General features: G+C 38.6%; 2 protein-coding genes across 6 annotated transcripts in view; one reads left to right on the top strand and one right to left on the bottom strand.

Annotated features, from left to right (window-relative positions):
* TRMT6 (tRNA methyltransferase 6 non-catalytic subunit) overlaps positions 1 to 7767 on the bottom strand; it is a 16849-nt gene extending 9082 nt beyond the window's left edge. Inside the window, exons 1-6 of one of the 3 annotated variants that reach the window (XM_074926878.1) lie at positions 7613 to 7767; positions 5357 to 5484; positions 4834 to 4943; positions 2317 to 2408; positions 2145 to 2228; positions 796 to 920 (exon numbers count right to left, since the gene is read on the bottom strand). In XM_074926878.1, coding sequence (XP_074782979.1) covers positions 796 to 920; positions 2145 to 2228; positions 2317 to 2408; positions 4834 to 4943; positions 5357 to 5484; positions 7613 to 7713 — 640 coding nt within the window. In that variant the 5' untranslated portion in view covers positions 7714 to 7767. Of the gene's footprint in view, positions 1 to 795; positions 921 to 2144; positions 2229 to 2316; positions 2409 to 4833; positions 4944 to 5356; positions 5485 to 7612 lie in introns of those variants that run through there. The other 2 variants (XM_074926958.1, XM_074927037.1) reach the window with 2 other exon arrangements.
* MCM8 (minichromosome maintenance 8 homologous recombination repair factor) lies at positions 7768 to 25003 on the top strand. 3 transcript variants are annotated; one of them, XM_074926584.1, is made up of 19 exons: positions 7768 to 7979; positions 8066 to 8250; positions 8437 to 8511; positions 9007 to 9089; positions 9264 to 9413; positions 10169 to 10272; positions 12266 to 12464; positions 13267 to 13352; positions 14848 to 14999; positions 16050 to 16248; positions 16986 to 17016; positions 17295 to 17435; positions 19110 to 19251; positions 19860 to 20055; positions 20309 to 20522; positions 21435 to 21644; positions 22234 to 22310; positions 22790 to 22979; positions 24250 to 25003. In XM_074926584.1, the coding sequence occupies exons 2-19, from the start codon at positions 8124 to 8126 to the stop codon at positions 24340 to 24342; spliced, it is 2469 nt and encodes an 822-aa protein (XP_074782685.1). In that variant the 5' UTR covers positions 7768 to 7979; positions 8066 to 8123; the 3' UTR covers positions 24343 to 25003. The 3 variants fall into 3 exon arrangements, with proteins under 3 accessions (XP_074782685.1, XP_074782850.1, XP_074782770.1); XM_074926749.1 differs by lacking the exon at positions 9264 to 9413; XM_074926669.1 differs by having other exon boundaries at positions 7768 to 8250.

Genomic DNA, 25003 nt, shown 5'->3' with positions numbered 1-25003 from the left:
AGAACTTTTCAGTAATTACAATGGAATTGCATCCTATTTAATTTACTTCAGAAAGTATCCCTACGGCCAAAAGCTGCTGAAACAAAACCTCTTTGTAGTGTAACTGCCTGTGTGCTTCTTGGCCCACAGACAGCACATCTGGGTGCACAACATTACGTCACATTTCCTACCTTCCCAGGCTTCTGGAATATAATTGTCACCTCTGTCCTGTGACTCTGAATGACTTAAAATGAAACTAATTAACTGGGTTTGAGAAATAAAGAACAAGTCAAAATTCTCCTAGAACCTGATGAAGAAAATGTCATATACTACTTCTAAAATACACATTTTGCAGATGTTAAATCTCTGCCACAGTGAATGAGAGGAATGACAACATTTTCAGTGCTGTGGGCTGTCTGAATTCTGGTATTACCATTCCTGTTTTCTGCTGTTCATTTTCCTGGACTTCCCAGGTGCCTGGGAAGAATCTGCATGCAAGCTCCTTACAGTCTTTTCTAAACACAATGTCATTATGCCAAGACAGAAGCTAACACAGATCTACATACAGTAGTATCAGCTTAAAATTTCGTAGGATTTTTAAATAGTGAAAGACAAATCCAACTGAAATATACAAAATATAACTTTCTCCAATGGAAAAACAAGTACCTCTTTGAATACTGGAGATGTTAAAAGTAGATTTTAAAAACTGAGAAAGTATTTTGAGGTACTGCCTTTTAAAAATATCGAAGATGCGTATTTCTTAAGTTTCAAGTAAGCCCTTATTCTGTACACGACCAAATCTATCAAGTTACTTACCTCCCATTCGCTCCATCATCGCACCCAACACAAGGCCTGCACATGTTTCCATGACGATCATCTTGCTGCCAGCACGGACGTTTCCTAAAGTCAACATCTGAGCTAAAGTGTCGTATCGCAAGTGGCTTAGAAGACAGAGGGTTTTAAGAAATATCAGATTAGTTTATTGGAGTTAGACGTGATGCGTATTAGCTCAGGAGCCTGTCAAAAAAAGTCGGATTACAGGTAGATATCCAGGAACAGCACCAGTGGTCTTCAGAGTCACCATATGGAAACTTATGATTTGCCATCTCGTAATAAAGAAGGACTAGAACCAGAGCCAAGAAGAAATTAACAGGGAATGGGTAGTTTTACAAAGAAAATAGCAAAAGTAGGGTACGAAGTAGGGTGCACATAATAAAGCACATATATCATGCTGTGCCAGTCAAAGCATTGTCTTGAACTTTTTTTTTTAATTTCTCTGACATGTCAGTTTTGTAAAGAACAAATGGCATTTGAATGCATTCCTAACCCAGTAATGTATCCTTAGTGATCTTCATCTGTTTCACAGCAGCACGTGCCACCTGCAACCCAAGATCAAAACCTAACTCTTGACTGCAATGCCTGCACTGAAAGACTGAAAGGCAAAGAAACCTTAAGAGATAAATAAAGCCAAGTGAAGGAGATGGGGCAAAGAGAAGCAAAAAGCTTTGAGAAGCCTTACATAACATAAATTTGAGGTTTTCAAGTCTCAGCATCTTAGATCTACCATTACTACTTTAAAAACAATAAATCAGTCCATCTGAAGCAACGCCTGTAACAAAGTATCATTTAATTCAGGTAAGTGAAAATCAAAGACGGTGAAATCTCTGTTCTCGTTGCCCCTCCACTCCTGCCCCTCAATGTTAACCACATGTTTTTAAGTTCTGGAGACTTCTGATTGAAGATGGTTGTGAATCCCTAAGACATTAGAAATTCCTGTTTCTGCTAAGTGGCTTGTTATTGCGATTACTATTGTGATTACTCTGGTGATTGTGATTACATGGGGATGACACGCCACTGACCAAAACCAGTAAGAGATACCTCGGAAAATGCAAAGGGCTTCTGTCAACATAGGTAATTAGCAAGATGGTGGTGGTAGGGAAATGGTAAAAGCTGATGCTGTGTGTAAAAGAGTTTTCCTCTTTGCTGCAATAGCACACTGATTAATTTGCTATATCACATTATTTTTTATTAATTTGCAATCTTTCCATTAACAGAAAAAAAAAGAACTGTGAGTACTATATCCTCTGGTATAATACAGGTATTTTGAAAAATATTAAAATATCTTTCTGCTATAATTTGAAAAAAGAACCAAAATGAAAACTTACTTAATTTTTCCAGGCTCCCTTGCATAATACATTGTTGAAAGAATGCGAGTGGATGGTTTCACAATTGTAATAACTGCCTCATATCTGTAAGAAACACACAGTAATAGTGTTAATTCAAGCTCAACAAATTAGAGAACTACTAAGTCTTTTCCACATTTTAAAATTCACTTACTTCTTTTTCTTCTTCTTTATGTATTTATCTTGAGCAAATTCTGTTTTGTCTCTGAATGTTGTACTGTTCTCTATTAACTGTTGAACTATTTCCTTGGAAAAGAAAATTTGTTTTTATTATACCTGGTATTTATTTCTCATTCATTTCATATGCAGTATATTTTCAAACCAACACTGAAAACACTTTTTTCTAGTAGAGGTATCTATACCATTAACTTCTATTGACACTAATGGCAAAGTAAATGTCTACTAATCAACACGAAAAACAAGGCACTGCCCTGACTACGTGCAGGATTTTAATCACGTACTTCTGTCTCTAAGTGTTCTTTAGCTATGTAATGCCAGTGAAAAATGGCAAAACTGAAAATTCTTATCCTGGAAACAAGGTATTTTGTGGGGAAAGAGTCAGGTAGGTGCAAGAACTAACTCCTAAGAGAGGGCAGACCCATACGGCCAGAAATAAAGGCAAAAGCAGAATTGTTTCTTTCAGCATCAGCAAGTCATTACTTCAGCCCTCACTGTGAGCCTCAGTATCTAAATATTCTTCTCCTATGCTGAATGTGAATGAGACTACCCTGCTTTCTAAGCGATTAGCTACTTTTAATTCACTCTGCCTCATTCTAAATACAGGGTATGTTTATTGTCAGTTATTATGGAACAACTGACATATATTCTGTCAGTCTAACATTCCCCATAGTAACTGGATTGCATGACAGTACAGTAAGTCCTCTGTGAAGCCATACAGGCAAAAATATTTTACAGAAAACCCCCAAGGAACCTGATGTACTTTATAATATTGACTTTAATCCAACTCCTTCTTCACTCTTTGGGTCTCCTGACCGACATCAGCATTGCTGTCTCTGAGGGTGTCTTTTTTTTCATCTTCTGTTAGTTCCTCCCCTGTACTCTGGCTACTTATCAGACATCACCCTTACCCTACTTAATTTCGCCTGTCTCCCAAACTGTGCTAGACTCCCGTACCAGCCCCTTGCACCACATCAAACTCCCCAGTATTTCCTACAATACTCCCCCAACTTCTTCCTTCTCTAGCTCCCAGGTTTTCCCAGAATTCTAGGTTTTGCTTCCTGGTCTCCTTGTTCTAATCTCCTCCATTTGCCAATCCAACTCTTCCTCTGGGTTATTTGGATGTTTTTCAGTAAAATTTACAGTGAGGACACTGGGTAATATTTCTCTAGGGTAAGCAAAAGCCAAAAGGAAACTGCAGCACTATGGGAGTACATGCCACTTCAGGTCTTCATCCCAACGCCTGTCCCTCAGGACTTAGGAAGGATTTGGGAAGTAATGGGACATCAAACCTCATTAATACTGAGGTGGTTTTATTTCAAATAACCATCATCTTTAAGCTTGCATCACGAAGACATGCCACTCACAAACATGAGTTCAGATTTTACCAGACATCTATGGAAGAATAGTATCTACTGCTGCTAATACAACACAGTTTAAAATGAATAGTCAGCTACAGTTCAGAAACCAGAGTTAAGAAAGTAGGATATTTTAATAATCTAAAATAAAAGTATGGTAGATGTAGACATGCTGAGGACACACAGAAAAGCCAGAGTCATCTTCTGCCATGGATAATGAGAACGAATAGAAAACACTGAAGCTATCAGACAGATTAGTACATTCTTCTCAAAAGAGGTAACACGAGCAGCACAGGCATGGAAACAGAAGAAATACTGTTCTGAACTCCTTGGACCCGTCCCTTATTCAGCAGGCGAAAGCAGAATAGCTGCTCTGAAGAGCAGCAGCAAATGGTGAGATGCAAAGAGGAGATGAACTTGATGTAAGCATGAGCAATTTCTTCTTATTATTAGAAAGGATAAATCAAATATGAGAGAGTTTTGCCTGACAACATGTGCAGAACAGAACTGGCTGCAGTGTTTTAACATCTAAGATGCTCTCACTTCTTTTTGACAAAGTGCAGGGTGAAAACCAATCTCTTTTCTAACAGAACAGAACTGATCTCTTGAGAATATTCTTTGCTTTTGAGGTGCAAATAAAACCCAGGCAGCACATGCATTTGTTAAGTACTACCTAGGGACACAGTGATAGTATGTCTGTTACATAGTGTTACTTGTTAATACTTTGGTGTTTACCCTTTGCTAAACCTTTAATAGTTTAATTATTGCTCAGTTTCAATAAGTCCCTATAGAGAAACAGCATTTTGAATCTTATAAACAAACAAAACTAAAAGGTGATTATGTGAGCCGTATTTCCTTATGGTTTTAGTTTTTCTTTTTGTCTGTTATGACTTCTGATGTCATAAAAATTCATACTTTACTCTCTATTGACAAAGTCGCCAACCTTACATGAAGTTTTCTCTGAAAATAGCCTTTGCATTTTTGTAAAAACAGATCTTTAGGAAAAACATGACTTGAGCAGAAGAACAAAGAAAAAGCACTGAAGTCTACACACAGATAAAAAGAATAGTCTATTTCATAAACTCAAATATAACCATCAAGGTAGCACAGAAATGACACCAAAACCTTATTTTTACCTGTCCTTTAATACCCTTGTCCTTCAAAGCCTTTATGTCATCATGAGTCAGTTTCTGAGACTTTCCATCGTCAACTATGTTACGATTATCTGTACCTGCTTCTTTTGCTTCTAAAGGAAAAGGATATAGATTTGTAAAATCTAGCACTAAATATCTTTAAGTTGGAGAAACACGTGATTTTAGTTTCACAGAAAGCAAACTTCTCGGGATTAAACCCACATGCTTCATGGCCTTGCAAAGTATTGCCGAAGCAATCAGTGAAAGGTAATATGTAAAATACACCTTACTATATATAGATTCACCCAAACTGAAGTTCACATTTTCTCCCATATTAGAAGTCTTACTTGTTACAGGACTAGTGGAACAGCAGATCAAGACAGAACCATGCACTTTTATGACAGAAAGAAGTAATGTTAAATTAACAAATGATTAATAGAAAGCTTTTCCATCATCTTTGCTATTATCAAAGAAACAAATCAATTGGAACTCGTTTTTCCAACCACCAGTCAATCCTCTGCAATACCTGTGGTAGTCTCTTCTACCTCTTGCTTTGGCTGAAGGTTTCCCCCACTGGTTACTTCAAATGTAGTTCCATAAATATGTCCAATGGCATTATCCAGATAGAACCACTGCTTCTCAAAAATAATTTTTCTGAAATAAAAGTTAATTATATTAAAAGCATTGTTTCTACTATGTGTGAAACCCACAATAGTTGAAACTAAACTATAGCTTCATATATGCCATTTTTATCTGTATCCTTGAAGAAAACCAGGACAAGTATAAAAAGTTAAATTAACCACAAAACCACATTAAACTGAAACTGGTTAGGAGAAGAACAAAGAACTTAAACTGAGCATACAGTAAGAAAAATAAATTTTTTTCAGTTCAAAAGAATTCTAAACTGGCAGATGAAAAAGGCTACAGCACGTGAATTATATTGTGTGATTTTTGACAGGTAAAGTCAGAACAAGGCAAGGAAATAAATTAATCTAAAGTACATGAAATCTAGGCTGGCTCATGCAGATTAGTGCAAAAAGATGAGCATGAACCTGTATTTTGCAGAGCTCCTTTGAAATAACATTTGCCAAAAAACTATGAAGAAAACAGATAGTAGAGTGACTTGGAATCCTAGAAATGTTTAATACAAGAAAAAATAAACAAACAAAAGATTTTATTTTCCCTTTCAGTTTGATTGCACTAAAGGAGGTTTGCATTTTTTTTTCTTCACACAAAACAGGATCCACAAAGCCTTTAACTTTCAGGATGACCTACAAAGGTTTCCTTGCCAACCAGAGAAATACTGATCTTATCAAATGAAACAAGTACCAGTGTATATGCCACACTCACATTTGAATCAAAACTTACCAATATGAGCTCTTATTATGCTTATTATACTCATCACTAATTCTGAAGCTAAGCAAAAAGGTTGTTTTTATTTAATTTTCTACTGACTGAAGTACGCAATTCATGCATATATTTTACATATGGTATTATTTGTACCCCCAAATACAATCCAGAATTTAAATAAAGCATAAGAATAAAGCTCCATCAGAGACATTACCACATCCTCTTAATAAAAAATTAACATTATACTTGCTCACATAAAGTCTATTAATCCTTGCCAACTTTTAAAAAACTAATAAATGATTATAAAAGACTTGAAATGACTGAAAAGAATTTTGGATAGAAAAATGTGTGTATGTGCGGAAATTTCATTTCAATGACCATTTTTAAACAGAATACCCAACCACATATTGTCACACGTTCTTGGAGTGCTCTTACCCTCACCAGATTATAGCAAAGTAAAAATTAAGGTAAAAGTTATTTAACTTCCTGTGAGAATATTTGCTCTTTGACGTTTTTCTTCTTTCTTTTATAGTGGGAGTTTTAAACAAAAACTTAAGAGGGATCTAATGAAGAGGTCTTGGTGGTGCTCTGCAGGCTAACAAAGTGACAACCTGATTTTGGTGCCAGATTCTACTGGTGAACATCAAGCCTGTCAATAACCAGTACTCCCACAATCCTAGGCCTGAGCTATGCCATTTTTAAACCAGTCTCATTCAAGCATTGTACCTTTAAATCTCCATGCTACTGAATCAGGTGTCTGGCCACATTACCCACGACTGACTTCTACACATTGGTCTATAAAATTGTCTGCTCAATAGGAAGAGCCCAGGCTGTGTCCACTGATTATAGTAACCCCTGCTGGGGTGCAGACACTTCTTGCAATGCTGTTAGCCTAGGAAAAAGAAATAGGAGACCTTTCATAGCATCTTCTCCAAACTACGAACTATCCAGCATCTTCCTACAGCCTAACACCGATGAGAACACTGAGGCCAATCCCTATAAACAAATCAGTGCTGCATCTCGCAGAAATTACATGCCACAGCGAGATAAGTATAATGAAAATACGCTTTTCAGGCTGCTGCACCTCTTCAGTCGGCACCGGTTCGACAACGAGAACACAAAACCATCTTGAAGATCTTCCAACTTCTTACAAAAAAAGCAGCTAGGAAATTTTCCGGTTTTTTTTTTTGGTTTGGTTGGGGTTTTTTTGTCATAGGAACATAGCATTAAAATCTTTCACGCTGCCTGTCCCCCACCGGCCTAACGAGGCCGTTATTTCTGACTGGCACAGCGGGAAAGACCCCCTTTCCCTCAGACGGGGCCGCGCGACGACCGTGGGAGCCGCCTCACTGGTGGGGGGGAGGGGAAAGCGCCAACCCCGACTGAGGAAGAGCTGACAAGCGAGATCGAAAAGCCCCGGGGCGCCCCTCACCTCCGCCGTAGCACAGGCACCGCTTTGAAGACATCATCCCGCTTCAGGACGGCGCAATCCCCCTCACAAATGCGCGGGCCCGAGCACAGGCCGTCCCCCATCCCCGCCGCCGCCTCCCGTGCGCGTTCCGTCACGGCGGTAGCCCCTGCGCAGGCGCGGACGGCCCGCCAATGGCAGGGACGGAGCGGCGGCGGTACGGTACCCCTGGCGGGACAAAAAGGCTCGCGAGCGGCGGGCGTTTCTGGGGGAGGTTTGGCGCCGTTTGTTTCGTTCTCTTGTCGCTGGGGCGGCTTCACGGAGCTCCGCTTTGCCTCCCCGGGGCCTGTGGTAGGGAGAGGGAGGCCAGGTCTTCCACAAACTCTTCGAGGTACCTCAGGGCCTTCACTCCTAGCCCCTTGCAGAAATCCCTCTGGCAAATAACCCTGATTTAAATAAGTATTCTTTTGGTGTAAGTTCTGTTTCTTTAGCTCGGTTTTCTGTCGTGTCCCCAAACTGACGCCTGCGGAGTGGGATGAGTAGGGACCTCAGAGGTAGGGGATGCGCCCAGGGGAGAGGCTTTCGGGGTTGGCGAGGAGGATGGCGAGGTGGATGGCAAGGCAGAGGACAGAAGGGACAGTGGAGAAGAATGCCCGAACCTGGTGAGCCAGCTCCTGTGTTTTTACCTGTTTTCTGAAGCAATGATGCTTCTATTTTGAACTCCTTTTGCGCTAAGCAATTGCAGCTGTTTGCCTGCAGGTGGTCAAAAAAGTCACTGAGACTAAAACTTGTGAAGTTTTAGTATCCATGTTATTCTAATCCCCCCCCCCCCTTTTTTTTTTTTTCAGTAAGATCTCGACTCGTTCAGTCAACGTTGGACCAGTTTATTCCCTATAAGGGTTGGAAACTTTATTTCTCTGAAGGTATTTTCAGACTAAAATTATATGTAACAAGTATTTTATTCCATTTTTTTCTGGAATTGGTTATAAGTAGAGGGGATAAGTTCAACAGAAAGCAACTGAAGTTAATATTTGTTATATAAAAACATTAATACAATAGAGATTTCGGTCTTGTGGCATACTGTAATTTCTGTGGGCTCCAAACCTTGGGAAGGAATCTTGAATAGTGTAAAACACGATCTTACTTTATCTATTACAGAAAACCTGCAGTCTATCACAGACTGGAATACACATATCTTTGCTGTACTCTTCTTGATCCTATGTGCTTGTCCTGTGTCATCATGGACAACATTCTGTTTTATAATATGCCTTATAACAGAACATTATTGTGATACTGTAGAGATCTATAATCTTCCTTAGTTTTGGAATGCGTAAAAATAATGGAAGAGAAATTGCCTGTTTACTTGTGAACTGGAAATAATTATTTGTCAGTTTCTAAAGTGATATGTTTCTAACTAGCTTATGCTGACAAGTCTCCTTTTGTCCAGAAGACTCAAGCCTTTGAGAAGTTTTTCATGCAACACATTGAGTTTTACGATAAGGTAAAAACAAACCAAAACATATCCCACCCCAACAACTTATTGTTGATACAATAACATTACAAATTTTGTGTATTTTTTTCCATCAAAAATAATCTCCATCATATGAAATGTTTGACATGATTTGGATGTCTTGTGTTTATAATTTGAAGTGTATTTTATAACAATGTTTCACAGGATGAAATTGAAAGAAAAGGAAGTATTCTTGTAGATTATAAGGAACTAATACAAGACAGAGAACTGACTAAATCCATACCAAATATATCTACTGAATTAAGAGATATGCCTCAGAAAATACTGCACTGTATGGGTCTAGCGATTCATCAGGTAAATATGACATTCTAATACATAGAAGCATAACCCTCACAGCAAAAAAAAAATCAGTGGGACTTAGAGGCAAATATGTTATAAAACCCAAATCTATGTTTTTCTGTTTTACAGGAAATTACTGTTTATTTAAAACTCAAACTCCTATCTTTGCCATTTCTGTATGGCCCACAAAATCACATTTTGAAAATGCTTTGGTCTTGGTGCATTTTGCCTATTCGTTGTCAAAGCAGCTGACTAAAACTAAGTGAAATTCAAATGTGTATGTTACTCCCTATTGGGAGTTCTAATTCCTGGAGGTTTTATAATACACTGTGAGTTGCCTGTGTTGTGTGTCCCACCTCATGCAGCAGAACCCCAGCTGGTGCGTGAATGGTGAGCAAACTGAAGAATTCCTGTCTCTGTACGATGTCTCTTAAAGTAGCATTTTGCTGCTTGTTAACAGATAAGTTCTCAGATATTTGGGCTTTATCAAACAAAACGCATGTTGACCACAGCATTAATGATTATTGTATACTTTGTTTTTAGATTAAAACAAACAGAGCAAATACGTTGATTTTAATTTCCATTTAAAATGAAGCCTAAAACTTCTCAAGGGCAGAAAAACACTGTTAAGTGGAGGGTCACTGAACAGCAGAGACCTCTTTAGACTTCAGTAGGGGGATCTGATTGTAAGGGATGGTCGCCAGACTTAGCAAATGGAATCCATGTTGCATGGCACGCTGCATTCGTGTCTGCCTTTTTGTTCTGCCTAGGTGCTGACAAAGGACCTTGAAAGGCATGCTGCAGAGCTGCAGGTGCAGGAAGGATTACCACTTGATGGAGAACCTATAATAAATGTGCCTCTCATTCATGCTAGGTAATGGGTGTTGAGTATTTGGGGTTTTTTTCCAGGAAGATCTATCTGTTTTTTTTCTTCACCACGACAAAGGCTAAATTGTCCTTGTGAAGAAAAAAGTGAAATGAAACCTGTTTATAAGCTGGGCAGCCAGCTTTTAACTAGACAAGTGTCTAAGTAGAGAAGTAACTTGTAAATAGTTCTGGTTTTAAGACCTTTCATAGAATAGCTGTTTCACTTACATTTCTGGTGTTTATTGGAGAAGTTAGCAAGTGATTATTATCATCTAGCTTTTTGTTAGCCAAAGGCTCGCCTTTGCAAGGAGGCTGATTTGGAGGGTGTAGACATAAACTACAGCTGGTAATATTATTCCTTGTATGGATGTTTTGACAGTGGTGTATGAGGATGTGTTATTTTGTATTAGCTTAAATCTATTGAATTATTACTGTTAGTCTCAAGAATGTTTATTTTAATCAAACTTTAATTTGAAATTAAGATGATGAGGTTACACTAATTCTGAATAAGCATGTACTTACAAGAATCATAATGACTTATAATTTTCAAAATGTGATTTCCTTTGAGCTTTAATGAAACAAGCCCTTAGCACAATTTTTTTTCTTTATCAGAAGTAATGGTATCTCAGACTTCAGAATTCTGAGAGGGTATGGGAGTATAAACCCTTTTTGAGTTTAAATTTTTTTTTTTTTTTTATTCTCTGCTGGTAATAGCTTGGTATGGGAAAGCAGCGTGTTTTGGCATGGCAGGTGGATTTAGTTGGGAGGCTTGTAGCACTATGATGTATTTTAAAGTTTTGCATTGTTATAAAAATTCACCTTTTAATTACACAATAGAATGTGTTTAGAAAAAACATGTGGCCAAAAAAATTATTTACAAGCTCTCAAATTCTAAGTTACAGACCACTATCCAGTTGAGGAAGGTATTCAGTAGGTCAGTAAAATATCATGCTCCTAACATTGTTCTGCTGCATAGGCAGGGTTGAACCATGAGGTGGTGGTGTTCAGCGTCCTAGGCAGAAGGAGCAGGGAAAACACTGGATTTCAGGATCCAGACGCTTCTCATTGGTGTCCAGTTACAGGACAAGGGAGAGTGGGTACAAATTAAACTTCCATGTGAACACAATACACTGTTTTACTGTGAGAAAGATTGTGTACTCTCTGTCCGAACATACTCAAAACTCAGCTAGACGTGTATCTGGGCACGTGTACATGCTCTAGCTGGCCCTGCTTGAGCAGGGAGGGGTTGGACTAGACAGTGCAATGAGGAGAAACGATTCTGCTTAAAGTTTGTTATTCGGAATTATTTGGCTAGGTATTATTTGTTGTCCTTAACAAGGTGCAGTGTATTGCACCTGATGACAGGTTTTTGTCCTTGAAATACAAAAACTTACCTTTCCTTTTGGAACATAGGTATATTAAGTCATAGAATCATAGAAGAATCATTGAAGTTGGAAAAGACCCTTTGGATCATGGAGTCCAACCATCAGCCCTACTCTACAAAGTTCTCCGCTCCACCATATCCCCCAACATCTCATCTAAATGACCCTTAAACACATCCAGGGATGGTGACTCCACCATCTCCCTGGGCAGCATATTCCACTGTCTACTCTTTTCTGTGAACATTTTTTTCCTAATGTCCAAATCTTTGATCCTTTTGTGTTGCAGGTCTAAACTCTATATAAAGTAATTTCTGTTGCATTGCTAGTCTCTGTTTACAGGAGGGAGGTGTCACTATATAGACAAACTGTACAGCTGTTGATGTGTACACGCTTGAGGAATATGAAGTGTTATACTGCTTTCTAGAACAGGAATCAAAGAATATGCCATGGATCCACAGACATATATTTCTAACCATTGTTCTGGATTACTGTTAATAATTAGAGTATAAACCTTTTTGTAGTTGCTGAGCGTGGGATTTTTTTTTTGGTGGGTTTTTTGTTTGTACTGCATTTAAGTATGATAAGATTTCAAAATGCTAATGCTTAACTTTTGTGTAGGATGTACAACTACGAGCCGCTAACTCAGCTGAAAAACGTGCGGGCAAACTGCTATGGAAAATATATTGCCTTGCGTGGTACTGTTGTGCGTGTCAGTAACATTAAGCCTCTGTGCACTAAGCTAGCTTTCGTATGTGGCACATGTGGAGATGTTCAGAGTGTTCCTCTACCTGATGGAAAGTATACTCTTCCAACTAAGGCAAGTTAAAATCATTTAACTTCATACTTTTCCCTTATCTGTAGTGATTTGTCAAAAACTAGCCCTACTGGTATTAAAAAAAAAATTAAAATCTAATCTTAAAGGTAGGTTAAACAAGTGACACATCAGAAACAATTAAAGTTACCATGTAGCTGTATTAGCACATACCTTTGTTATCTGGAAAAAATTGTATCCTTCTGAAACAAAAGCACTATGTAGAAAATCCTTCAAATCTAGAAAAGAACCCAACCCAAACTCACCTCACTTCCATTTCACCAGTTATGTTTAAAAAGCCTATTCTTCCTCATTGCAGTGGTTTTCTATGCTTAGATTGGGGTTTTCTGTTTTAATTTCACTGGGTTTTATCTGGATTTAAAAAGTCATTAGACATAGACCAATGCCCAGTTATTTTATGTTACCTGATGTGCTCAAGTGAAAAGTATGTCCTCTGGAACATCTGCAAGTATTTTTAAAAAACAAAACAACCAACCCAAAGGAAAAAAAAACCAAGCAACCCAAAACAAAACACCAAACAAACACACCACACACACCCTTCACCTCCCCAACACTCAAACCAGTTCACCTAGGGGATTATTTACTCTAACAACTATGAGTCAGGGTTTGGGTGTCTGTGTTTGCTAGCTCTTCGTTATGTATGCACTAATTTGCAGCTCTAATTTAACTAGCTTTTTTCCTGGAATGGTGTTAATTAATTGCATTGTTTTGCTTTTTTAAAATAAGGTAATTTCAAATTATGAATTTAAAAAAGGTGGAGAATAAATTAGAATTACTGTTGTTACAGTGCCTTATTCCCGAGTGCCGTGGCCGATCCTTCACAGCTGACAGAAGCTCTCCTTTAACCACTACAGTGGACTGGCAGTCTATCAAGTAAGCACATCTTCACTTCTGCACGGAAATGTAATGCTGCAGGGCAGTCAAAAAGTGATGGGACAGTTCATTTCATGTTACACTCTGTAATTTTAATAATCTTACTCTTCTGTGGCAAGTACTCTTCAAAATTTGTATTGTGAAACTGTTGTTCTATCTGAGCATCAGTATAGTTTGTATATTAAACCTACCCAATATTATAGCTTCTTGGAGATTCTTACTGTGACAGAGTTCTTGAGAAATGTTGAGTTTGTGCTCTGCAGGTTTTCTTGATCATTTCTAATTGCTTCTGCTTTCTAATTATTCCCTTTAATGAGCTGTAAATCGACTAGAAAAGCCCTATTAAATTACATTGGTTAGTTGTGACAGTTGAATGAACTGAAAGTAAATTTGAGGGTTAAAAATCTTAGTTTGAAGGGATACTGTGTTCCCCAGTCCTTCTGCAAATAGTGCTGCCCCTGCCCATTCATCTACTTTCTATGTCTAATCAGTAAATAAGTTGCCTGAAATCTGAGAGACATTTGCTATGGGGGAATAAGTCACTGCTTCTGCAGAAATTAACAATGGTAAAGTGTAGGAAGGTAGATAGATGGTGGATCTCGTTTTCATTGCTTCCATCTTATAATGCGCTATTAGTGCTATGCCCATCCTATTATTGCCCCGTAATATATATTCAGAAGGGTTTGATGTGTTGTTTCTTGTCTGTCCTGTGAGCTTACTGTAGTCAGGGTGTCAGCCTGGAAAAAACAGGACTCTGCTGACTTTGTCCTGCTTCTTATATTCAGATTCTGTAAGTTCAGGGGCTCTGTATCAAAAGACTTACTGTGCCAAATAACATCTAAATGTGTTTTTCTTTATTATGTTCTGTAATAAGTCATTTAAAAAATCATGCTGACATTCTTGTCAGCAGCTCTGGAGGGTGCTGTTTATCACAGCTTCTTAAGAAAAGCTTGACTCAGCTTTCAAGAAGACTATCAGAGCTTTAAGTGCAGAGCCAAAACCGGAATCTTTTAAAGAACTTGTTAGTTACTAGCCTCTTACAACTGTACAAAGAGTGAGCTACTGTTCTTGTCATGGTTTGAGGAATTTCTTGGGCTTTGGCAGGGTTAAAATGCCAATTAAGCATTCATCAGAGCTATAATATCTAACCTCTTTTTGTATATGAGGTCCATCTTATTTCATGTACTGTACTTATTTCTACATGAGTATGCTCATCAGTGCTAGAAAATCTGAATTTCAACTTTTATTTCTGGAGGTCATAGTTACTGTCTTTCTGGCTTTTATGCATAATATATAGCCATATATTAAAGTTGGAACTAAAAGTCTGTTTCTCCAAATCCAGCACTGCTGTTTCTAGAGTTTATCAGGGCATTTCTGCTGTTTGCCTTTTCAGTTTGGAAAGGATTGGTTGGAAGCACACAGCTGCAGATCTTGTATGCCATAATTGAATTGGACATGTTATGCATGGAGTATATGCTCACCTTGTGTTTTGCAGGGTGCAGGAGCTGATGTCAGATGATCAGCACGAAACAGGTCGAATCCCTCGTACAGTTGAATGTGAACTGGTTCAGGATCTTGTGGACAGCTGTGTCCCAGGAGATATGGTCACAATTACTGGGATAGTAAAGGTGTCGAGCACTGAGGAAGGTAAAATACAACATCTGAGAACACCACCTTTTTTCCTAGGGTGGGGATTCTTCTAGTGATTACACAAGAACAACAACAGCCACTCCCCTTAATTTGAGCTCACAAAGTTGTAAATGCATTCAGTGTATATTTCTTCATAAGTTCCCAAGGTTTTATAATGTGGAGTTATTTTGGAAAAGCCAGAAGCGGTGCCATCCAAGAGGAGCACTGTCTCTAATCTCCGCTGTTAGACCAGTGGGTTGTGAAATCCCCTCTCTATATGCAGCTGTGGTCCTGAATATGCAGTGCCAGTCTGACATATGATGTTTTAGTGTGTCAGCTGATAGGAAAGCCTTTGCTGAACAGCTCATGTAGGGGGGACATCCTTATTTCCTGAAGTCTTGCTGAGACTTGATAGTTACTTAACCTTCTCCCTTTAATATCTCCTTCAACTGATACAAAAACTGTCACACTGTAGGGAAAGAGTATTATCATCTTAGTTTAGTCTTCCCTGGAGAGATTTTATAACTTTTTTTTTCTTTTCCCCAAAGTGGAATACATTGTGCACAGCTCTGATAGAATGCATTGCAGAGAACTATAGTACTGATTTACTGTGAGACTGTTCTCTGCTCAGTAATCATTTGGGAATATAGAAAATTATTAATTATTAAGATATATGTTTCATTTTTCTGCACTATGGGTTGTTTTTCCTCTAAATACTGAGTGGAAGCATTTTTTTATTCAACATTTATTTGACTAGAATAGTGTAATAATTTAAAATTCCTGGGAAACTTTGTTATTCTGGGAGAAAATTCTCCCTATATACATATACCTTCCTAATCCAGGAAACTGTTATTGTATATTTAAATGGAGGAAAGTTAAAGAACAAATGTAACTGGAAACTTACTTTGCATCAATTTTTGAAAATGCAGATGTTCAGTTACTTAAATATGAACATTTTACACATGGCTGTATTTGATGTTTCTGAATTATCCTATGCCATCTATAAATAACATCAGTACTTAACAATACAAAAAAACCTCTTTCTTTCTTTCTCGATTTTTCTAACAGGAGCTTCTAAAAATAAGAATGACAAGTGTATGTTCTTGTTGTACATTGAGGCAAATTCTGTCAGCAACAGTAAAGGACAAAAACCAAAGAATTTTGATGATGAGACTTTTCAAAGATCATTCATGGAGTTTTCACTTAAAGACCTCTATGCTGTTCAAGAAATTCAAGCTGAGCAAAAGCTGTTCAGGCTCATTGTGAAGTAAGTTGTGTCAGACCTTGACTAGGTCTAATCCTAGGTTTGAGGCTTGTGCGATAGCTACCACACATTAACAAACTTTAGTGGGAAAGGGGCTCAGGAGGAAATTAAAGTCTTGCTGTGGGGATGTTAGGACTTTGGGAGAGATTTAAGGATACAGGGAAGTTAGGAGTGGTGTAGTTCACCTCTGAGACAGAAAGCTGTGGGTAAAAAGAGCAATTAATTAATTTTGCTCCTCACTGAGTAAATTCAACTCATCAGTACTATTTTGTTCTCTGCTCTGCTTTTCTACAGCAGAGGAAAGAGGTGCAAGAACTGAGCAGAGGGTGTGGAAGACCCTCAGTTCAGACCCAGAAGTACTCTTCTAGCTGGAGTGTCCCTCAGGCCCCCCAAGTGGAGTCAAATAATGTGAAACTAGACCTTTAAAAAGAGGGTTACAGATAGTTACTTGGTTAAGATAAGGATGGGTGCAGAAACCACTGGGAAACTGGTTCTCCTCTGTGTTTTTGTGAACTCAGATGAAACGCTTTTCTTATTTCAAGCATATCTGGTTATCTGAAAATTTCAAGAAATTTGCTGCTGCTGAATTATAGTGATACTGCTAGAAATCCAGCAACATCTAACTGAAAGTTTTATATGTTTGTAGAGGTATTCTGTGAGAAGAGAGACAGAACAAGTGATTACTTAATAGTAATACAAGATTTATATTCCCCTGATGTTACTGTGTTCTTTGTTTTTAGCTCACTTTGTCCTGCAATCTATGGCCATGAGGTAAGTAGTTTGACAGCTCTGCTTGCAACTTCAGTTTGAAATGTTCATGCCACAGCAAACTCCTAAAGGATTTGTAAAGCTTATCTGGAGTGGGAAGAAGGGGCAGGGACTGTGTTTACAGGTGACTGACTCAGTCACATTCAGTGTCAAGAAGGTGGCATCCTTTATACCCTGAAGTTCAGCCATCCAGAAGGAAGGGGTTATTACAGCCAGTTCTAGGGAGCTGTCAGTATGAGTCACTGTGATCAAATACTTAGTGTTATTATGTACCGCTACAGATTGTAAAGGCAGGTTTGGCCCTGGCGTTATTTGGAGGATGTCAGAAGTTTGTAGATGACAAGAACAGAATCCCGGTGCGAGGAGATCCACATGTTCTGGTTGTTGGAGATCCAGGATTAGGAAAAAGTCAAATGTTGCAAGTATGGCTTGATTATTTCTATTGTCTGACTGTGTTTTCCTTGAATTCCTTGTTACCTTGACTTTTTGTAAGCATGGTAGGATAGCTGTGCTAAGACCAAAGCCTGGTTGGAGTTATCTTTTCATGTAGGATGCCTCAAAAATATGGTAGTGCCCAAAGGGGTCCTCTACAGGGACCTGCAGAAGGGAGCCTTGCAGAATGGGTGAGGCCTGTTAAACCACTTACCAAGCAGGTATACTTGGTCCAGTTGGTGGGCTTTCAAGTGTAAGCTTGCTGTCCTGCCCTTCTGTAGTTTTTTTCACCAACCCTTTTCCCCAGTGAGGAGTTTCACTTCTTTCCATCTTCATTTAGCTGATCCATTGTCAAATAAAATAAATATGCTCTTGGAAATAGTGCAACTTTAAATGCCATGTCACTTGACTTCTGTGAGGTTTACTTCTGTTCTCTTACCCTGTTCTTATATTGCTAGTGCAGATCTCGGCTTTTTGGGAAGGGGACCTGCTTCTGCATTTGGATTTTATTCTTGGTGGGCATTTCTGCATGACTGACAAAACCAGTTAGTAATAGAATGTTTTCATATTAAACAAAGTGGTTTTAAAGTTCCATGTCTTCCCATGGTTACTGTGAAGTGAAAGAGGGACAGACTTCACTTAGACCTGCAGCATTGAATACCTCATTTAAAAAAATCTGAGTCTTCCTAATGTCAACATGTGTTAGGCTGTGACTTGCAATAACTTAAAATGATAGATTTGTATGCAGGCATCTTGACAAACAAATGTTTAAATTTACTTTTTCATTGAATAGGAACTCTCTAGCATAAGGTAGATGGCTTGTTTTTTCACATTGTTACTAAACAGAATGCCAGTCAAAAAAATACAGTAATCTTTTCCTCAGAGAAGACCCTGAGAGGAGGCTCCTCTGTCATCACTGTCATAGAAAAAAAATCCCAAGGAGAAAACCAAAGTTGTGCAGGATCCAGGTTTTTTTGTTTCTTTTGGATTTTTTATTCAGTAGTCAGTGCCTGTCTGGTACTGCACAAATGTGCTTTGGGTGTTATCTGTTAAGTAAACCAGAGGCACCAGTAATTATAGAGAGTTGCAGGGAGAATCCAGTTATAACTGTATTCTAGCCAAATCTAACTGCAACATGTCTGTGTCCAAGTTCACCATGCTTTGCTTTTCGAGTTCATATTTCAAATTGTATGCTGCTTTCTGGATACTAGAGGCATGGAGAAGACTAGGATTGTCCTTCGTCCCCTAATTGTGGGAAGAACTCTGCATGCTTCCTCTGAAGCAGCATGTGTGGGGCACTAGGACAAGATTTTAGTCTAAATAAACCTTGGGGTCTGAAGATACGGAAACTATGTATCTGCAGTTCTGTGACAGATAACATGTCCCCAAGCATTTCAACATAATTTGAAAAGTAAGTGCTGTGCCCAAGGTCCTAGTAGTTTTGATAACATAGTAGACAGGGCTGTACTGCAAGTATTGTGACCAAAGTTATTCCTGTGTTTTGCAGAAGTATGCCTCTTGGGGTTGTAGGGAGTTGAACTTTACTGTTGGGCCACATTAAGCAGAAAGAAACAAATCTGGGTTTACTTTGAATTGTTTCTCTAGAATAAGGCTTATGAAATTCTTTACCTTGGGGAAGTAAAAAGTATTTGTTTCTCTTCTAGGCAGTGTGTAATGTTGCTCCTCGAGGTGTGTATGTTTGTGGTAACACTTCCACCAGCTCTGGCCTGACTGTTACACTGTCTAGAGATGGCGCTTCTGGAGATTTTGCCTTGGAAGCTGGTGCTTTAGTGCTTGGAGATCAAGGTACATGTAATGCTACAGGTTTTGATTACTGTATGGGGGGGGGGGGGTTGCTGCTGAGTCTAACTTCAGTGCTTGCATAACTGCGGACTAAGAATGTAAATTTAAAGTATGATACTAGCTTTTCACACCTTGGAAGGTTCTGAGTGTCTCCAGTGATTTCTCTGGAGGTGATTCCTGCTTTCCTACAGATTAGGATATATGAAACTGGAGTTCTGCAATTCACATACCAGCCTTACTTAATGTCTCAGAGAACTAGGATTTCCTTGTTGAGGAATCTCTGACTTAATGGCAGTTGCTGGACTCTTACTGGTTTTGAAAAATAGCTGGTTTATGAGATTTGTCATCTATTTCTATTTTTAAAAAGCTTGTTTTGTTATCTTAGTGTGTAATTGAGACACTGCTTCTGCAAGCCATACCAACCTCATAATGATTTGGCTGCCACAGCATGAAATCAAAACAAACCTTGCTGAAATGGAGACTTGCTCTGTCACCTGCAGTCTCTAGGACTTTAGATTGGACTTTTGATGCAGCACTGGATTGTAGCATATGCTTGTCCATCAGTTAATGTGTTTTCTAATAAGTCTTTGTCTTGTATTAATTGCTTCCAGGAATTTGTGGAATAGATGAATTTGATAAGATGGGAAACCAGCATCAGGCTTTGTTGGAAGCTATGGAACAGCAGAGCATCAGCCTTGCCAAGGCTGGCATTGTTTGCAGTTTGCCAGCTCGTACATCTATCATTGCTGCAGCAAACCCAGTTGGAGGACATTATAATAAAGCCAAAACAGTGTCTGAGAACTTAAAGTGAGCACTTTCTGAAATGCTGCTTCTGTACTTCACATTCAGGAGTAGATGCTTCTGGCAGCCTTGTAGCTTTCTAGTTTCCTGGAGCTTGAATGCAAACCTACTGTAATAATTTTTCATGGCTTTTGGGAGAAACTGCTGTTCTAATTTAGTCTGAGTGAATGGGACAGGATTTTTTTAATGTCTCTGAAATGGAGCAGAGTTGCTGTAATTTTTCTTTGAGCACTGTGTGGTCTTCTTGTCTTTACTGTAGAATGGGAAGTGCTTTACTGTCAAGATTTGATCTAGTTTTCATTTTGCTGGACACCCCAAATGAAGATCATGACCACTTACTGTCTGAGCACGTGATGGCAATCCGAGCTGGAAAGCAGACAGCCTGCAGCAGCACTGTTGTGACTCGTAGCAACACTCAGGATTGCTCTGTTCTCGAAGTTGTTTCAGATCGACCACTGCTTGAAAGGCTGAAGGTAGGACTTTTCCCATGACTGTTGCTGCATCCCCCTCCTGTGGTGTTCCTTGCACTGGGACCTGTTGAATGTCCTCACTCTCCAACTCTTCTTCTCATGATAATTGGCTCTTAATTAAAGTGGAAGCATTTAAGGGTCCAGCCACCAGTTTCTACCAATTGTCTGTTGCACCTAATGTTACCTGCCCTGCTAGAGCTGTTAAAGATGTATCTCACGCCATCTTCATCTCCACGCAGAAGAGAACTTATTAGCTGAGCTGGGGTTTTTTTCAGTTGTGGTAGTGAGGGCACTTTGCATGAGATTCTCTAAAGCAAATCTGCTGTGTTAGATTTCAATGAAGAGCTACAGAAGTAGACTGGATATAATAATGTGATATAACACAATGTGCTGTGAAGTACTGAATCTGAATAAAGCAGTGTGTAAACAAATCCTTGGGCATATGCAACTCATGATAGATTTGGGGATTATAGGAGAGGAAGCATATTTCTTATTAAACATAAGTGATCAGTTTGAGGGCTGATATTGTCAAGTGCCAGGTCTTGGGAGAAATATCCCCTACTGGAGCTAAATGTGTGCACTTATGGAAATGGGATATCAGCAGTGATGGTTTAATCTTCTGTGGAGATTATAACAACTGGAAAACTGGATTTTCATTTTGAGAAAAAAATCTTGATATAGTTAAATCATATTTGGCACTTAATTGCAAATGAGAAGCTTCAGCTGCTTTTTCTGAAATGTCCAAGTGTGTTTAAGTCTTTAAGACTTCTTAAGTATATACTTCATATATGAAGCATTAAAGCCTTTACAGTGAAGATTTTGCCAGATAAAGCACAGAAGATGAAGATTTTATGTTAAGATTTGTATTGTATAGGGCTCTGAGACAGAAATCTAAGATCTTTGTAACTGGGTTAGATCTCACCAGGAGAAAACTTTGATGCCATTCCACATCAGCTGCTGAGGAAGTATGTTGGATATGCTCGGCAGTACGTTCACCCAAGTTTATCTCCAGAAGCTGCTCAGGTCCTCCAGGAATTCTACCTTGAGCTCCGGAAACAGAATCAAGGAGTAGACAGCACACCAATCACCATGAGGCAACTAGAGTCATTGATTCGACTTACAGAGGTAGATGCAAGCTGTAATACTTGAGAGATCAAAAGCAAAAAGATTATTCCTAAACTACTACTGGTATCCTATAATTTTTGACATTCACTGTTCACTATTCACTGTTATGCTTTTTTTGTTGTATTTAAAAAAAAAGTGAGCATGCGAGAGACTTACAAATGCTTAAGAGCTACTGTTCCTTAAAGTGTGTTATAAAGTAAAACACCCTTAAGGGGATGGGAAGAGAATCTGTCACATTCTCCTGAAAGGAGGAAAAAGTAGGTGCAGGTAGGAACAAGCTGCTGCCCATCTGGGACTTAAACTGCCGCTGTTTTCCCTAACGCTATGTCTTAATAACACTATTTGTGATCTGGTGCTTCCTAAGAATACACTGTTAAAAAGCAAATAAACTTCAAGCTACATCCTGCAGGTATGCAGGAGATGACATTGAAATGCTATTGAAAAAATAGAGTAACCTTCCTGTAAATCCTGTAGGCTGAGGTTCCACCTCTGCTCCTAAAATTTGTGCTTGTTGTAGAGCAATTGTAGCATTTTTCCTGATCAGTTATATCTTAAATATACTTTTGTGGGATTTTTGCTTTGTTTTAAGGCACGATCAAGGCTGGAATTAAGGGAGAAATCTACCAAGGAAGATGCTGAGGATGTAATAGAAATAATGAAATACAGGTAACGCACACTGCTTTAAAAATAAATAAAGCACCACAGTGCTATTCATTCAAAACTCTTGTTTTTTTAAATACAGATATGCAAACACAGTGAAGAAATTACTTTATCAAGTTTAGGCCCATGCTGCCAATATTCAGATTTGTTAGTTCTTCTTAAACTGACGGCATCCCTGAGTTGAATGCTTAGGCCTTTGAGTTGTATCATGGTAGCAGTTTTGTGCACAGTAACATAGGCATGAGGTGCTGCCAAAGGGTTTTTTTCTCTTGTGTAATTTACTCTCTGTTGTTGCAGTTGAACAATTTAACTTTAAAAGTGATTTGAACAGATGCTTAGGCTAAGTTCCCTAGATAAGAAACCATCCCCTAGGAAGAAAGTCACTATGTGGCTTCTGAAAGCTATCTTAAGCAGTTATATTTTGGGGAGCAAATTTATGTACTCTTGCTTTTACCTCCTGTTGATCTTTTTTAATATATTTTTAGCATGCTGGGAACCTACTCTGATGAGTTTGGAAAGCTGGACTTTGAACGTTCACAGCATGGGTCTGGAATGAGCAATCGGTCACAAGCAAAAAAATTTGTTTCTGCCCTTAACAGTATTGCAGAGAGAACTTACAACAATCTCTTTGACTTGCAACAGCTTCGACAGATTGCAAAGGAGCTACAAATACGAGTAAGTTTTGGAAATCAAGCATTTTTTCAACAGCAAACTGCAAGACCAGTCAAAATTGTTTGTTGCAAAATGAAAAGTGGAAAAGGCACATCTGTTGTGCCTCTCTGCAATGAACAGAAATAAGCAGTAGGCTGACTACTCTTCCTGAATTGTAAGCTTTACTAATGTTACTAGCTGTTAGACTGTAAGAACTGCTGGCACTGGTAAGGGTTGGCTCTACTTCTGAGGCTGGTCCTTTACAAGATTCTGCTTTGTTTTGTGAAAGGCAGTTTTGGATTCAGTATATTTTAATTCCTCTGGCTCCCCGGGGGACACACCTATTTTAATTTCCAAATTTAGACTGTGGAGGTGTCCATGTTCTATTTCAGTAGTACAGTCACATTTCTGCTTGGCCTTCTCTGTCCCAAATATGCCTTTTTGGTTTTTGTTCCTGCTTGAAGTGTCCCAGTGTTGTAACTTGATAGGAACATCATGTAAGACAGATGGCCAGAAATGTGTTTTATCCTGGAATTGATTTGCATTCTGTATTTGTGGGGGACTTGAGCCAAATAAAAATATCAATAGCTAATTCTACCTTTTGCTTCATGATAAAAAGCTTTAAATGCCAATTTAAAACTTAAAACTGGATTTCAGGTGTAATGAGTGAAAAGCAATGATAATTAATTTCTTTTTGTGGATCTTATTACAGGCACTAATGCTGTGCTTTGTTACCTGGTTAGCCCGCTTTGGCCTGCTGAGGCAAGATGGCTTCAGCTTCCAAACTTGTTCAAACACTGACTGTATATAAGACTGGACTTGGTGTGAATCCTGTCTGACACAACACATTACTGCCAACTCTCTTTTCACACGATCACTCCATTCAGCAACCTATAGCTAATTCTATTAATTCCAATTTTCCCTTTATATATAAATATTTTTTGCCTATACCTGTAACAAATATTTGGAAATCAGTGAGAGTTGTAGAAATCAGGCTTGACTTTGGTAGATAATTGTGTTTCAGACCTTACATGTAACTGCATACTTTCTGCATTTCATAAAGTGGAGAACACTTGTTCTATGTAACACCACAATAAAAACAATGTGTAAATAAAGCACAAAAGGGTGCAACTGACTGTATGCCACCTCCTAGTAGGTCAGCAGTTTGCTAAGGAATCTAGCCTGTTCTTAACTCACCTCATTTGACTAAGTTCTGTTAAAGTGTTTGTTGCATTACATCAGATAAAATGTTGTTGTTCTAATCTGTTGGGTTTTTATTTTTGTCTTTTCACAGGTATCAGATTTTGAAAGCTTTATTGGATCCCTAAATGATCAGGGTTACCTTTTGAAAAAAGGTTCAAGAGTTTATCAGCTTCAGACTATGTGAAAAGAGTCACTGTGATAAACTTTCTTGAGACATAATCATTACATCTGGGCTGGACCTATGGACCTGCAGCAATGAAGCACACAGAGCTGCACCCTGGCATGGTAGTCAGGGCACTGCTGGCACTGCTGCTTACTGGTGCGAGATTCCCATTCAGAAACCAGCAGTGCCCATAGGCTGGCTTTAAGCTGCTGTAGAACAAACTGACACGTGGTATTACTGCTCCATTCATCCTGTAGCCCCAATGAGGCTCCATAAGACCAGCACGTACTTCATCCTTGAGAAGAGGAAAGTATATTTTATATTGGCATTATTGCTGTGCCGTAACAGATTTTACTTCTAAAAGAGACACTGGACCCACAAATTTAAAACCAGAAATCTTTCATGAGAAGTTGTATTTTTACCACTGTAGTTCATTAAAGGAACTTAACGTATAGACATGTTTCCAAAAGGTTGGGAGCCTCCAGGTTGAGACAACACAGTTTTATGGCTGTTAAAAAGTGCTACTTTATTGAAAGCAATTTGGTTTTCTACTTTGTAGCTCTATTTATTGGGTTTTGTATCTGAGATTCTATCTGATATACAGGTCTGATTTAAGAAAATACCCTTATCACAATATTTAATTTGTAAAACAGGAATTGGATTTTATTTGTTGTTCATTAAA

Source organism: Athene noctua, chromosome 1, assembly GCF_965140245.1.
Source record: "Athene noctua chromosome 1, bAthNoc1.hap1.1, whole genome shotgun sequence".
Lineage (NCBI taxonomy): Eukaryota > Metazoa > Chordata > Aves > Strigiformes > Strigidae > Athene > Athene noctua.
The sequence above is the reverse complement of the archived record's forward strand: the minus strand, read 5'-3'. Positions and strand labels throughout refer to the sequence as shown.

Coding starts and splice junctions, on each gene's coding strand:
- MCM8 (XM_074926584.1), top strand. CDS start 8,124: ATGAGTAGGGACCTCAGAGGTAGGGGATGCGCCCAGGGGAGAGGCTTT. Junction 9,414..10,168: donor TGGGTCTAGCGATTCATCAG/GTAAATATGACA, acceptor TGTTCTGCCTAG/GTGCTGACAAAGGACCTTGA. Junction 17,436..19,109: donor GAAAAAGTCAAATGTTGCAA/GTATGGCTTGAT, acceptor TTTCTCTTCTAG/GCAGTGTGTAATGTTGCTCC.